This window comes from Xenopus tropicalis, chromosome 5 (assembly GCF_000004195.4).
Source record: "Xenopus tropicalis strain Nigerian chromosome 5, UCB_Xtro_10.0, whole genome shotgun sequence".
Lineage (NCBI taxonomy): Eukaryota > Metazoa > Chordata > Amphibia > Anura > Pipidae > Xenopus > Xenopus tropicalis.
In genome coordinates this window covers 47,954,317-47,971,414 of record NC_030681.2, presented here as the reverse complement: position 1 = coordinate 47,971,414, position 17,098 = coordinate 47,954,317, and the positions used below count along the sequence as shown (strand labels likewise).

Here is a 17,098-nt window from a genome sequence, read left to right as displayed (position 1 = left end):
TTCTACATATTCTTTGAATAAAAAAATCCATATTTTATTATACAGAGGCTTTATCTGTGGACTTATCTGTTCTTCTTTGCTCAGCAGAACCAGGAAGGGTCAGAAACTGGTAAAACAAATACATTTCCTTATTAAAAGAATGGTCAGAAATATGTTCTGGGGTTGATAAGTTGAGGGTAAGCCAAGTTCACTGAGCTCATGTTAAAAACGATTTATAGTGCTCCTTAAGGATGAATTGTTTTAATTAGCAATTGAAAGTAGAGCCAAGCATTACTGTAAGTCAGTTTAATAATCAACACTTTAAGCAAAACTAAGGAGCCTATTTATTAAAATTCAAGATTGCATTTTTTCATGAAAAAAAATTCCAGCGACAAAAACCTGATCTAGAATTCTTTTCTAAACGGAGATTTGAAAACTCGAATTTTCAAGATTTAGCATTGAAAAATTCTTGAAAATTCGAAAGGAATTTTTTCCTAGCTGAACGTTGGTGTAACATTCAATTTATTTTAGTTTTCAGGTTTTTTTTTTTTTTTTTTAAACATTGGAATTTGTATAAAGGAATGGAACATGAATACTAATTAAATCAATCAAGTTTCTTCTTAAAGGAACAGTAACATCAAAAAATTTAAGTGTTTTAAAGTAATTAAAATATAATGTGCTGTTGCTCTGCAAAAAACTGGTGTTTTTGCTACAGAAAAGCTACTATATAAATAAGCTGCTGTGTAGCAAGGGGGCAGTTATTCAAGCTGGAAAAAAGGAGAAAAGGCACAGGTTACATAGCAGATAACTAGTAGATAAGCCCAATATAATGGGGGTTTATCTGTTATCTGCTAAGTAACCTGTGCCTTTTTTCCTTTGAATGGCTGCCCCCATGGCTACACAGCAGCTTACTTATATAAACTATAGTAGTCTTTCTGAAGCAAAGACACCAGTTGTAGCAATGCAGGGCAGCAGTACATTTTATTGTCATTACTTTTATACACTTTCATTTTTTGGTGTTACTGTTCCTTTAAGTATCAAGGGGGCAAAAATGCAGTCACAAAAAACCCATTCAATCCTTATTGAGGAAAAACTACACACAACATAAAATCCAGGGGGGGACACTACTTACCTGTATAGGACAGCAAACAATTTGGGAAACTGTTAGATTCAGTTACACAAAATGAGGGTTCTACTGTAGTTCTCAAAATTGAGTACATTTTAATTTAAAACAGTATTGGCCCACCCAGGAAGAAACAGCTTGTAATCCATTAGAGACCCAAAAATGAATTTCTGATGTTATTGTGGGGTTATATAAGTTGATTTGGGGTTGGCCATTTGCCTACATGTAACAATTGAACCTCAACTACTGGATAATAGTTCTCATATAAAGTGCTCACAGGGAAGATGTCAAATAACTTACAGAGAGTATTAAGGCTTATCCAGAGCTGCAAAAGAAGAAACCAGCAGCAGCAGCATGATGCTAATTTAGAAGAGAGAGCAGGATACAAAGATCAGCAGTATTACTACATTAAATAATCCAGCTCTGGGTGTAAGGGTGTCTATTTATGTGCATTTCGAGATCTATAAGTAGCTGATTACAGTGATTCTCTAATTGCTATTGAGTTACCACCATCAGCATCCTTATGTGCAAATAAATAAAAGATAAAAGTGTACTCAAATCCATCTGTGCAACACAACACGTGACAGGGAGATCAAAGGGTAAGATTCACTCATAATGGCTTTTAGTGTGAGATAATCTGCATTGTTCACATATATTCCAAGCATCATTTTGCATGAAGAAGGGAGCAGTAAACATAACCAACATCATACTGCAAAACATGGCACCTATTACAAAATGGAGGAAGGAAGGATGTTCTTAATTTGGTTGTTGACAGAAACTGCTTAATATACATTTCTAAAATTGTTTTGATAGAATAATGGTGAATATTATTTTTCTTTCCTTCCCCTTTATGTTTTAACTTTCATCATCTGGTAAACAGGGGTCTGTATGAAACAATATTATTAATACATATGTATATATAGCACCAACATATTTTGTAACTGTATGATAAATAGGTGCACGCATTGAACATACATATTTCAAATTCCATACAAGAATCAACCAATAACCTATACAAGGTTTTCCCCATGCTTCACATTGGACCTTTATATAATCGGTTGGTAAGTGAGAAAGGAGGCGGGGCCGTGATGTCACAGGGCTATGGCGCAGCGATCGGTGATTGGCCTATCGACGCGTCAATGTTACCGAGTCCTACCCAGTTTTCCTAATTAGAGAAACTGGCAGCCCTTCCAAAAACCGGGCTGTCGGGGTCAAAACCGGACAAGTGGCAACCCTACAGAGTGATCAGGTGGGAGAATATGAACGTTACAGTGATATTTTTGCTTTTTAAAATGTTTATTTTTTTTAAAAAGTTTACATTTTATTTTTAAAGACAAATATAACTGCAAAATAAAAACAGGTTATTTCAACATCCCAGACCAGTGCAATTATAGCACAATGTTCTTTAATAAAAATTGCAATTAATTGAACTGAAAGAAAATGATCTCTCCCTACAGAGACTGCATTTTTTTATACAGACTTTTCCCCAAAGAAAATGAACACATATCTTCTAAAACAAGGAAAAAACAATGCTTGATCCTATTATAGAAAAGAATGCTCTCGCAACATGAAACCACCTGGCAGCAAGGGAATTAATTACCAGTCTGTGGCATGTTAAAAAGTGAATAATTCATTAATTGCATAATTATTATAATCAACATTTCAGAACTCTTTAGGAAGTATAATACAAAAGGTTGCAAATAATTTGCTGCTAATTTCTCTTGATGTTCTTCCTCTTTGTAAATTGTAAAGATTTTTTATTCGACCAAATCACCAGTGTCCAACTCCTATAGGAACATATCATGCCAACATATAAACATTTAAGGATATGGAAAATCAGGATAATGCTATTTTTATGGCTTGCTGAAGGAATTAAAGCCTTGCTCAAAGTGCTTTTTATAGCAAATTAAACCAATGGCAACTTTCAGGGCAAAAAGCACAAAGCTGTCATTGCCCATTATAAACCATTTAACACATCAGTAAGGCATGCTTTGGGGCATATTTATTGTAGTGTGTAAGCCAACATCACCGGTAGTGTTACCCATAGCAACCAAACAGCAATTAGTGTTGAACGGTCACCTACAAGTTAGAAAACAAAAGCAACGTTCTGATTGGTTGCTATGGGCAACATCACCAGTGATGTTGGCTTATACACTATAATAAATAGGACCCTTTGTTATATCATACATTTTTTTCAGGCATCATCAAACCAATTCTAAAATGTTTTATTGTTATGCATAATTTAGTACCGGCATGTTATCGAGAAGCTCCAGTATCCGGAAAGCTCGGAATTATGTTAAGGCTATTTCCCACAGACTCCATTTTAATCAAATAATTCAATTTTTTTTCGAAATGATTCCCTTTAAGATATCACTAATTCGTATAGGAGGCAAAACAATCCTACTAGGTTTAATTAAAGTTTAAATTATTTTTAGTAGCCTTGTAAGGAGGGCAACAAGCAGTTCACACACTTGCACCAGGCGACGCAAATTCCAGACAGTCATGCAATGTAGTAACTTTATTCACACATCCAGGGTTAACGGCATACAGGAACAAGAAGTTCCAAGCAGGCACATAACACATGCAACACTTCCACTTCCTCTTCTCTCCAGTCTCCATTGGATCCCCTGTCCCACCTGGATCAGCAATCCGACACTCCCTGCTGTGCCCCATTGCCATTCCGCACAGGACTTTTCTACTGGCAGACTCTGGTCCAAAGCCAGTCAAACCCTCTCACTAGCCTACTCCTATCCGCTTGGGTCCCTATCTTCCCTATCCACTGGGAAAACTATTCACTGTACCCTTCTCACAGCGGCTCATGCTAATTAACCCTAACTCAGTCACCTAGTGCCTGCTCCACTATTAAGCTACCCTGATGTGGCCTGTCATTACCCTGTATGTCTTTTCTTCTCTTTCTTCCAGCTGGTCACTTTGCTGAACTCTCCCATCAAGACCCTGAACATGTGTGTGGTTCCCCCATTTATACCCTTTTGCCCCTAATGGTTGGACTGGAGTACTACACCTAACTTGTTTTCCCTCTGTACTGCCATTTGTTACCTATACAAATAACATTCTACTAAAAAAAAGTTCTTCTGCCACCTATTGAACGTTTTAAGCAAAAGCATGCAACAATTACACCCAATATACAATCCACATTCTTCACCACCCTTAAAGCCTAAAGTTATGGAGATCTAAATTATGGAAAGACCTCTTATTCAAAAGAAAAGCCAAGGTTCTGGGCATTGTAGATAACAGGTCCTTTATCTGTATAAATATATATTAAGAGATTCTGAATTCAAAGTAAGTGGAGCATGCCATAAAAAAACATTTTGTTAGTATCTTTGGAAAATGCCATTGCTGAGATAGGCAAGTCTATTTCTTTGATTCTCTATTATTTCTAAAAAATGTTAGTCTTCCTTTAAGTCTGAACATAAATCTGGACATTAACAGATTTTAATGCAAATGATTTATCATAAATAAGTCCCATCAACAGAAACAAGAATAGCAATGATTGGTTATATAGCAGGCCATTGTGATACATTTACTAGAGATTGTCTTACTTGTACTACAGCTGAATTATTTTTCAGCTCCATTAAGTGATAGTCCGAGGGCAAATGGAACAGGCAAGTCCAACACTAAAAGATACTAGAAAATTCACACGTAAGAACGCCTTGAATTTCCCCAGTTTCTGTTCTGTTTAATCTTGTACTTCGCAACCTACTGTACTGTATTTTCAGAAATCCATTTTAACTGAACTCTCTAAAAAGTTGACATCACAGTTTTGCCCAAGGGCCAGCCCTTTTCTCAGAAGATGTCTAACCACTTTCTAATAAGTGAAACAATTTGGCTGCTTAAAAAGTCACAGAGTGTTATTGTTTTGCCATATCTACGTTGTTTCTGAGCCTGACTAATTGCAAAATAGCAGAAGAGCTGTTTTCTGTTTTTTCGGATTATATTTCCATCTTTGTGTAACGGCTACCCATAAAATAATCATCAGTCATTAAAAAAACATAAAGACAAAATCAGGGCAAAGCCTAACGCATTTCATGTCACACATAATTTAACATGAGATTTAATTTTTAAAATATTATTTCGCTTTTTAAATTGGTGCCTCTTAACTCAAGTAGAAACACAAGACTTTTAAAATCTAATCTACTTCTATATCTGATTGGTTTCTGTGTGTAAATGTCCCATACCAGGACAGTAATGTATTGCAAATCCCTGAAATAAATCAAGCTTTTCCTGTTCTCTCATAGGCACACAGAAAAAAACAAAGTTTATATAAGGACTGGTGTGCCCTGCGCCAACTTTCTACCCTTTTACTAACTCTTGTTTCATTTTGCAATGCTAGATAAGTGTTTGACTGATAAGGCAAGTATTTACTTCTCATTAATTTATTCAGCTCAATCTTTTTCCTTGGTAATGACCCTGTAACCAAGACATAAACTCAATTATTTTGTAACTTTACAAGAATACTAACACTGAATTTTACATCCAAAGCACACTGCATAAAATCCTTTTTTTGACCGTACTAACAGCAGCATTTAATAAGTTAAACACATGCAATACAAGCAATTTGTAATTCTCTGGGGGAAATTAGGCAGGTTCATGTGTGCAAATCTATTCACTAATTTGAGATATTTAAGAAGAAAAATCACAGACACATATTTAATCTATGTATAGTGCTTACATTCAGCCTGTGTAATTCAAGTGGGATAGACAAACCATGACAAAAATCCTACAGAGACATGCAATTACTACTGAGTGATTTAGAAAATAACTAATTGTTAGAGTTATTGCCTTTTATAGGTAAAACTTTAAGATGGATCTGAACATCCAGAAATAAATATAAATGCAGTTTCTACATATACAGACATACCCAATTCCACAAATGGATTGTAGGAAGAAAGAGACTCCTAAAAGCACTCAGCTTTGCTGCACATTCCCACCATGTCACTGCCAAGGTCTAGCATCCAAATAAAACTTAACTTTTTTGCAGACTGATGGAAACCATGATGGTGTATCTGTTTGAAACAAGCACCAGTTCCCAGCACCCCTTAGGCTGTCATGCAACTCCTCCCGTACCCTGTTTCTTTGTGAAGTGATGGATCAAAGTCCTTCTGCTTTCTATAGTGGGCAGTGCATAGACTCTTTTGAAAGCAGAAGGACTGCAAGTACCAAAGAATCAAGGCAATGGAAGGGTAGCTTTATACTGTAAGTCTAAGGGGTGTAAACTTGTCCCAAAGAGCACAGAGGCAGCCTATCATGGTTTCCTTTCAATCTGTTTAAGCAGGTACATGTGTGAAAATAAACAAACAAACAAACAAAAAAAAATAAATATATATATATAGTTATGGCTGTTCAAATACTGCTTATCCAACTAAATGAGTTGATGTCAAAATAGGTGGTATATTTTCCCTTTAACAGGACTCATACTGTCTTGTTTAAAGTAATGGGGGCATGACCTGGACAACAAGCTCCGGAAAATATTTTAAAACCGTACAATGTAATAATAGTTAAAATTTACAGAATGGGGATTCCTTTTTAATGTATTGATATTCTTATAAACGAAGCACAGCAGTGTCATCGGGTATAGCAGGAGCTAAGTTATGTCACTTGTGTCACTAACATCACTCATGGAGACTAATGTGTTATAAGAAATAATGTAATGTAGAAGTCACCATGGAGTTTTATGACTGGCGATCATAGAACTTAGAGTTCTATGCTTGGCAAATCTGTCACAAATATTTCATGTAGAAACCAACATATTAGACCTAACCATCCATCAAAATCTAACTCTGACTTCTGAATGAAGAGAGAATGAAAAAAGACTCATAAGAAAAGGAAACTGAAGAATAATCTCAGAAATGGTATAGTATTTTGTAATTGATTATATTTAATATACAAGTTATTATTATGGGATGAAACTTTTACATTTTCATTTCCACAATAGTTTCCCTTAGACCATGGGTCCCCAGATACTGTTAGACTACAGCTCCCAGCATGTGTAAGTGATTCAGTAATGAAAATGCAATTGAAGTATAATAACACTATATAACATTTCTGTATGAGATCACATTTGCCCCAAACCCACAAGTCCTACTCTGTTGGTTCTTGTCCCTCTACCACTCATAGTGCCCCTTTCTTTCACTCACTGTGACCCCATATAATTACCAGGTGACTGAATCAGAAAGGAAGGTGCTAAGGGGTAAGAAGAGGCAAAAAGGGTGGCTACCATGTGCACACAGCTCGTAAGTGCGCCACCTTAAATTATAGAGCTTTGCAATGCATCAAGTTACTTTTTATGTTAAGTGCTCCTTTAATAAATGGAAGGTATATACTACTAATAAATAGGGTACATTTTCTTTTTAGAAAAACCTCCATCCACTTAGTGCTTCTGTTTATAATGTAATATTCACCTGGTTTGATTGGATCTACTGTAAAAATGCTTAACATTTCATCTTTTTATGCTTTTATGTTGTGATAAAAGGAATTAGATGTACAGCCAGTATAATGCCTGCGAACACAAAATAGCTTTTATCCCCTTTGCATTAGGCTACATTGCCGGCAGTGGTTTAACGGTAATAAATGACGCTGTTCTAGCAAAAATATGTGCCCAGTGTGGTTGCAGGTGTGGTTGCGCATTTATTCCATGTTTTAAGACTTTGGGGAGATAAAGGCAGAGTTTTATGATTTTTTTTATGAGAAAAATATTTCCAGAACAATGATTTAGCACTATAGATACTTACAAGTAGCCAAATGGACAGTATTTGTCACACACCAAAGGTTTGCACTTCTTGGGCCGCGGCCGACACTGGCAGATCTCACAGTTGTGCAGATGAGTTTGAAATCCAAAAGGGCAGTCCAATGCGCAGCCTGATATCAGACCAGTGCAGAGCTCCTCTCCTGCAAATACATGAAGCATACAGCTTAAAATCAGATGCTAACTAATTGCTTTTCACATTAATGCTTCGATGAATAAGGCCTATAGTATTACATCCTTTGCATTGCTGTAGTGTTAAAGGAGACATATTGTGTAAAAAACAAGAATGTGCCAATGCATTATAAACTCTTAAATATAGAAGGAATGTGCTTTAAAAGTTTTGTTGTGGGTTGATTTATTGAAAATTTCTCAGGCTATGCAGGGGAGCCAGCGGCACTCAGCACACTAGACTGTAGAATAGGAACCAATCAGCTGCAATGCTATCCTGATAGGGAACAGCAGGTTTGCCTTTGCTTGTGTGACTACAGGGCTGTGATTAGCTATCCCGCTGTGCTTCTGGCAGGGACTGTTAGGGCAACCCCCCCATTTGAAACATAGACAAGGCTATAGCAAATCTATAGGGAGCTCCAATAAGGGGGCCATTTTTAAAGATAATGATAATTTTTAACTCAGAGTGAAACCAGAACCATAAATTATTCATTATTGTCTAGAAGATTAGAGGAATTTGTACTTGATAGAATTCTATTGATATACAATGTGAAATATACAACAACCTAAATAATGGTTATTGAAATATGGGCTCAGTCATCTGCAGCCATACCTCCCTGCCCATCTTTTTCAGACACTGACTATTTGGCCACCATTATATCTAGTTCCCCAGCCCCAGCATTCACCACTACATCATCTGGTTGCTTGGCAGTTTTCTATTTAGCTGAGGGCTCAGTGCTTAGTGAATTATCTTGAAGCCCTTTTTTACACCTTGGTCTATATGGTATTATGCCAGTTACACAGTACTGATACATGAAGACATCTGTTGCCACCTAGATAATGCCCTCTGACCTTCTTCTCTTCAGCCGCAATTGCCGGAATGTTTAGGATTTCTTTAATGACAAGTCTGAGTGCCTGTAAGATAATGCTCTTGTCAGGCACGTGGAAGCAACCAAAAATTTGTTGAGTGACTCTTGACAACACATATACCAGTAATCCATGTGATGTTTTATCTTCCCTGGAGATAACCTTCCTGACTGTATAGTGCCTTCTTCACTTTAGTACTCTGGCATATCTAAAAGTAACACAATGTGGCATGCAGGATAAACACATAAAGGTGAAAAGCCTGCCACAATACAATGAGACTCCAGATTATTTTTTCAAAGCATCCATAGAAGTGGAATTATATATATATATATATATATATATATATATATATATATATATATATATATTTATATATATACTATACACATTACCCCAGCACTTACTAGTTTTTAATTTTTTCTTGAAGCTATATAATGGAGTGCTGGGGTAATGTGTATAGTATATAATACAAGCCACTCACCTACGTGTACCCAATTAGTTTTGATTGAATCATGGGATGAGCTGCATTTTTTGGATATACTTTTATATATATATATATATATATATATATATAATACAAAAAGGTACCCCGCACTCACAGGACTTATAAGAAAATAAACAATTTTTATTGGTCAAAAAACTTTGACCAATAAAAATTGTTTATTTTCTTATAAGTCCTGTGAGTGCGGGGTACCTTTTTGTATTATCTTTATTATAATTCTGCACCCAGGCATCCTTACCTTTGATACGTGAGTGCCTGATCTTCTTGGACTTTATATATATATATATATATATATGAGCTATGTCATATCCTAGTGCAAAGTACCTTATTCCTCCCACTAACAGGTCTTAAAGGGATACTGTCGTGATTTTTATGGTGTACTTTTTATTTCTAAATCACACTTTACACTGCAGAAATTCACTCCACCATTGAAAAATGTATTCTTGAACCAACAAATGTATTTTTTCAACTGTAATATTAGTGTGTAGGCAGCCATCTCAGTGCATTGTGCCTGAGTCTGAGCTTTCAGAAAGAGCCAGCGCTACACATTAGAACTGCTTTCAGGTAGCCTATTGTTTCTCCTACTCCCATGTAACTGGAGGAGTCCCAAGCCTGACTTGGATTTCTTACTATCCAGCATTACAGCATAACAGCATTCATAAGCCACTGCCCTCTACTTTTATTTCTGTTTCCATTTTGAAGTTATTAAACCCATACTAGTCATGTAGGACAAAGCTGGGTTAATCGCTGTGTTTCCCATTATCTGGGCCTTTCAAACATCCCAACTTTGTCTTGACCTTTACCCCAGTAAAACACCATTAAAAAGATGCTGATGCCCAACCGTGAAAACCGGATTTATATTTTGGATTTATTATCTGCAGCTGTTAAAGAACTAAAAGAAGTCCCAGCATTCCACTACATTATGCATTGCCTCTTTTAAGGTAAAGTCAGCCAAGGTCAAACACAGTACACAAGAACCATACAGGAACTGAACTCATGGCCATATATTTTAAAGCTTAACATCTTAACCGCTAATATATACATTTGAGTTAAAATTATGACCATACAATAAGACCTTTAGCCAATGCATAACCAAAAAGCATATCTTATTTAGTACGTAAAGCTCAGAACATGGATGTGGACAAGCTTATTAGTAGTATTGGGTTACAGAGAACTTCACAGGAACCCGAATGAGTGAGATTGCAAGGATTTAATATCACAAAATTGTGCTTACTTAGCAGTCCAATAGCAACACATATCTGCAATATTCTAGTTCCAAAAGACTTAACCCTAATTATTCCTCTTATCTATAGAACATGTTTTTATATTTATTATCTGTTATAGGGCTGATGCTAATAACTATGTGAAGCACTGATGTTTTTAACAAGTAAAGACTTTTTATAAAGTGAACAGTAAGCAATTAGCAGAAACATTACTCAAGGAATACCCCCGCCATGCCAAATTCATATCTTACTAAGGAGATAATAACATTGGAACTGCTGTTAACCAGTGGTTTCACATATTTCTGTGAGGTATATAATAGCTGTAGTTCACTTTACATAAAGGCATTAGGTACAGACCATAAAGATGACTCCATCCACAGAAAAATCCTGTAATCTTTGATCATTTAGTCCTTATGGTTAAGAGAGCAAGTACTTACAAACAAGCAAGAGGCGCAGGTTTGAGCGCACCTAAATGCATCAGCAAATTGATCAAATTGATACCATTATCTTCTACCTGTTCTTATGTGTGATTAGATTGAGTCTTTGCCAGCATTTCATTGAGTTTTTTTTTTAAAAGCTACTTTTTTTGTGCTCCACGTGCATTCCTAGTGCAATTAAATATATCCTTATTTCACTTGCAAAAATGTTGCATTTTAAAAATCCCCATAAAAAACACAATAGGGTCATTTATAAAATTCACGCAGTACAGAATTATTTGCACAGCGAACATATTTGCCCTGCCCGTGTTTATATTTATAAAGCTGGACAAGATTGGTGTATTTAGTGCGCAAACATTAAATGCATGTCAATTCTTATTGACAGTGCAAATGTTCTTAAAGTTTTTGAATATGCAATATTCGCAAATTGCAAATATTTATGCGCGCCCTCTGTGTCCGAGTTACGTCACAGCTTTTGTGGCGGAAAAAAACATTTGCTAAACTCATTTCACAAACTGCGAATTTATGTTCGAAAAGAGAAAATGGACGCAATAGTCGCACATAATAAACACGCACAGAGGACATCACAATCTCTAGAGATTTTGTGTGCACAATTTGTAGTTCACTGTGATTTGCAAAAAAAAGTACAGGTACAGCAGTGCTAAATATAAACATTTAGGGGAAAACATGCGCAAACCACCATTTGCAAACCAAATATGCGCTGCACAAACTTTATAAATAACCCCCAATGTGTGTATTTTGACACGCTCAGCATGCATTTTTAGACATCTGTGCCCCAGACAGATGGTTTTATTGAGAAGTGCCTAAGAATACTGCAAACAACCACGATTCAGAAAGACAAGATAAAATGGATTTCGGTCTTTAGGAGAATGTAATATTCCCAAACCCCGTAAAGCAGAACTCTTAAGAAAAAAACTGCCTTCCAACAGCGGAATAATATGTATAAAGTGCCAACGCTCACGGTGCTCAGGAGTTATTGGCAAGCTTGCCACACAGCTAAATATGCACTTTAGCAAACACTGATACAAGACTCCTGCCACAAAGTGCTTCTGCTCTTGCAGATCTTCTACATAATTCTTTTTCTATATACTACCCTCCTATTTGATGGAAGTAAATGCCTATATTTCTTCCAAGGTGTGTGTACTAGTAACCCATTTAAGTGCAGTGAATTCTTAATATACTTGTTTCACTGTTCACTGGTAAATCTGATTTTTCCTGCTTTAACTGGCTGATTCTAGCCTGAGTCCAGTAGCCCAATGACTCATAGAGAAACGTAGGGAAGCAGGGGCATGACGTAGCCGTAGGGCAGACATAGCCACTCCCATTTTATTTGTGATTGGTGGCTTTGTATTGGGGTATAAATAATCAGAACCGTTCCCGCTCCTCATCCATTTTAGGCAGCATAGTAAAACACCCACCCTCTCTCCCTATAGAGGTGGAGGCAATGAGTGGTGTTGGCGGGGTGATTGAGTTGGGGAAAAACAATGGTTGGGTTAGGAAGGGAGTTTGTTAATTGTTTGGGGCATGCCTGGAACCTCAGGGGTAAGTAAGTGGATCAGGAGGTGAGTTTTGTTGGGTAGGGGGTTCCGGGCTGGAAGGGCAGCTGGCAGCGCCTGTTGCGCTGCGCAGTTATTTGGCTTGTTATGGCGTATGTTTATTCAAAGTTGGTTGTTTGTTTTACAAACATTTGTTTTGTGTTCAAGAGATATTTTGTATATGATTTGTTCTTTATGATATGTTTTAAATTAAAACTTTGATTGTTGTAAATAAATGTTCTGCGGCCATTTTTATCCCAAGAATTGGTGTCCGTGTGTTTATTGGGGTTGGTAAGTAAAAGAGGTAAAAGGGTTATGGTTGAGAGAAAGGTGGGTCGTGATCCGACATCACTCACGTCAAGTGCAGTATGGAAAAACAGAATGGTTTATTTTAAAGGACAAGACAAGCCCCAAGACAAAACCTTAGCAAAAGATTGTCCACTATAGTCCATAGGGAATCAAAATATTTATTTGCCACTATCCATCTTACTTTTACTTCTACACTGCTTCATAAATACAGTATATATGTTCCTTTATCTTTGCAGCCTCTATTTCACTTCTATTGATGTCATCTTCCCTGGCAGCTTTGGTGACTTTCACAAGCCTGGTAACTCTATATAATTACTTTGTGTTTGGAATGGCAAATTTAGTGTATGCATGCACGGTTTCTCAATATCTCAATGCGCATACGCTCAGTCTAAGGGTTCTCACACTCAGGAGTTTTAGTAACCTTAAGGTATTGTGAATTAAATTATAGAAAGACTCCTTGTCTGAATCCTCAGATCCTAAGCCGATTATCTAGATAATAGATCCTATACCTGTATTATATTCATATTAATGACAGTTCTCCTTTAAATGAGCAGTGATCAGTTCAATACATGATGTGCTGAATGCCACGCAAATAGGCTATACAGGAATCAATGTATTACATATTCCATTCCCTCAGCCGTCAGGATCTGGACTGATATGTTCAATGCACCTTTTCAGCCATTACATATTTAACTCTTCTAAAGATTCAGGGAAATGAAAACACTTAACCTCCCTAGTAAAGGTCTCTAAGCGTCTGTGTTAATCTCACTGCGCTGAGTAGCATGGAAATGCTGGGCTTGGTAACCTGCTGATTTTATTCTATGTCTGCAAGGATAACACCCTGCTAGATACAGCCATAATCAGTGATTTATTTACACTCTGCTGTGCTTTGTCTAATGGAAGCACCCCCCTGCCGAGGCACTGTGGTACAGGTGTTCTTGCTTGCTTTACAGATAAGCCTTTTGCAGGCAAGGTCGTATTGATTGCAAGCTTTCCTATCGGATAGACTTCGTACTCGTAAACCCAAAGGGAGGCTCCTCATTCAGAGTAAATTAATATTCTTTAATTAAGATTCCCCTACAGTACATAGTGGTCCCCATTAATCTCTGTTTCAAACAACCACAATGCTCATGAGATGCGTCAGAGGTGTGAACCATCGATTAAATTAAATAATTCATCTGACTGATTGCTAGTGAGCACCTTTAGCAGAGGCATCCATTTACATTTTCAACTCTAAAAAGCCAGCAGCGAAGGGATTGATATGTAATATGTAGAACAATTTACATCTTGAAAGGTGATCAGACTGAGGCTGCATTCATTCTTTGCATCAATGTCTGTTCAATTGCAAGCTCTTGTGGGTTACCTTCCATCTGTACCAGTTTACATGTCCTAGGACACTGCAGGAAGGACACTGCAGGAAGTTGTGTGTCAAATAAACAATAATAAAGTAACTGCTAAAAAACATATCAGAACAAAATTTGCCAACTTGATTGCAAAGAAAAAAAGCTCTATGTAGTGAGCCTAGGACAGGTAGAGAGGAAATAGGAACATTGGGAACATTAGGGTGGTATGTTGGGCATTATGGGATTTGTAGTTGTGGGGGGAAGAATAGGAAGGGCTTAGCCTTTAAACATCTGGCAAAGAAAATAAAGGATCCTTTTACCTTAGGGAACAACAAGGGACCAGGCAGTGTCCTTCCTTCCTGCCCTGGATGGGTGGTCTGGGAGATGACATGTTGCAGCTTATGATGTAGTGGGGCTGCCCTACTAGCTAGCCAAAAAACAGGGGTGGTAATATTAAAGTGGGGTTGGTGATGGACAGGCCTAAGGCTAGACTTAAAAGTAAGAAATCACATTAGGTGTTGTAGTTAGGTAGAGGAGGATTAGCTTCAGGCTTGAGAGTGAGTTTTGATTAAAGGGGTTAATGTTAATTTATTGTAAGCTACAACTGTTATGTGCAGACTTCAGCGACTAATGGTTTTCCACGTCACTGCTATTCAAATGTTAGGCTGATGTCAGATGAGGCGTCAGATGTCAGAATGCTTGCCGAAAATTCCGCCCTATGCCTTCTACATGTGCCTGCACCCAAATGAATGGAATACGCTCGGGTGCAGGCACATGTAGCGGAAATACGCATAGAAACGTGAGAGTTTGAAAGTCTTGCGTTTTTAGGCGTATTTCGGCTACATGTGCCTGCACCCGAGCGTATTCCATTCATTCGAGTGCAGGCACATGTAGGAAGGCGTAGGGCGGTATCTTCGGCAAGCGTTTTTTCCGCTTGCCGAAAATATCTGCCTTATGCCTCGTCTGGCATTAGCCTTATAGTGATGTAGGTTTGTTTCTGGTTGGATAATTTATCCTATGTTAATGTAGTGCACATGTAATACATTAAGCTGCAGCATTTCTAGCCAAGCTGTAGTTGGTGTGAGTGTTTTAGAGGTGGGTATGGGACTGGCATTGAGTTATACTCAAGTCATGCAATGTCAATGTTCTTTCTGGTAATAGCCTGTTTAAACTTCATGGTGCACATTTATTATCTTGGAGTCTATGTGAAGACACAAGAGTTCACTTTCTACGCTGGGCAGTGCAAAGCAATAACATCAACCTAAAAAATGTTTTTTGTCTAACAAAAGAAAACATAATTCTAAGCACCTTCCCAATATGAATTTATACAATATTTTGGTTTAGAAGTTATTTGTAAATGTTTGGGACCTGGGGTTTTCTGGAGAAGGGGTTGTTCCGTAATTTAGATCTCCATACTTTAACTCTGCTAAAAAATCATATAATCATTAATGAAATGATTTGCCTTCAGTATGGATTAATTATATCTTACTTGGGATCAAATACAATGTACTGTTTTTTTTTACTAAAGAGAAAAAGGAAATCATTTTTAAAAATTTTAATTTTTTTTAATATTTTTATAATGAATAGAGTCTATGGGAGATGGCCTTCCTGTAATTAGGAACTTTCTGGATGACGGATCCTAAACTTGTACAAATAACATTAAAAACATTACAAATTTGTAAATAATTTATATTGCAAAGTTGCTTGGAATTATGGTATCTTTTATTAGGCAAAAAATTATTTTTTGGGTTAACACGTTCTTTAATTTTAAGGCGATTAATGTGCCTTGTGTCTGTGCCTTCCTTAACTAAATAAGCACTACAAGGTCTATAGAAAGGTACTACACACTATGGGAGCGTCGTACTTAACTACAACATATATATATATATATATATATATATATATATATACACACAATATCCTTGTGTTCCTTGTGCCTAATGAACCAACATGGGCAAAACCACATTGACACCAGGTTGTCCAGTGTAAAAGCATAAGTAGCCACCCGTGCTTTTGTATATCATACAATAATGGGTGCAAATGCTTGTGCCTACTTTCACTAAATGAACCCTGCACTGTTTAAAACTTGAAATCATATATCAAAGTAGCTACATCTGCTGGATAAATATCAAGAGTCAGGTAGGCATTCAACATCTTTAGTGTTTGCAGACATTTCTACTAAATATCGTCACATTGCTTGCTTCTAGGTGGTGCAAATATTAATATGTGTCATCTCCTTTAACACCTACTTGTAAACCACCCTGTACTTTTACACAAAATCTGTGAATAACAAGTCTACCTAACATTGCCCAATAGGTGTTTTTTGTGTTTACCTCCTCCTGCTTAAAAGCCCACATCCATGAAAAAGTGCAATGTTTCTTTTCACTTTCAGTTTTTTTGTTTCTCTATCACAATGACTGAAAGAGATCTGAGCATGCCCAAGGCATATGAGAGTATGTAGCATGGATAATTGATAAAATATATCCTTGCAGATGTGCTTAGGGATGACATTAGTTATAATGTGTGCTACGGATGTCACATTACTTACCCTTACATTACTTACCCTATACTGTCAAAATAGAAGTCACCTGAAAGATACAGTAAATGACCTGTGTAGAAATACTTGGCCTGCGGCCTTGTACCTGTGCATACACATGGACCTCCATGATGACTTCTAATATTTCTTTTTACATATAATAGCACTACATTTATTTTGATGTGTTCAGCATGCATTTCAATAAACACCTATCTATAGGATTCTTACATGCAGTTCTCAACTGTGATAAAACACAGATTTCATACAGTTTTAAAACCTCTAGAACTATCAT

At 36.9% G+C, this 17,098-nt stretch overlaps 1 protein-coding gene across 1 annotated transcript in view; it reads right to left on the bottom strand.

The window, feature by feature from the left end:
- Positions 1-17,098, bottom strand: part of crim1 (cysteine rich transmembrane BMP regulator 1 (chordin-like)) — a 440,400-nt gene that overhangs the window by 61,634 nt on the left and 361,668 nt on the right. The window contains exon 9 of the mRNA XM_002936373.5: positions 7,852-8,008. Within this exon, the coding sequence (XP_002936419.1) occupies positions 7,852-8,008 (157 nt within the window). The remainder of the gene's footprint in view (positions 1-7,851; positions 8,009-17,098) is intronic.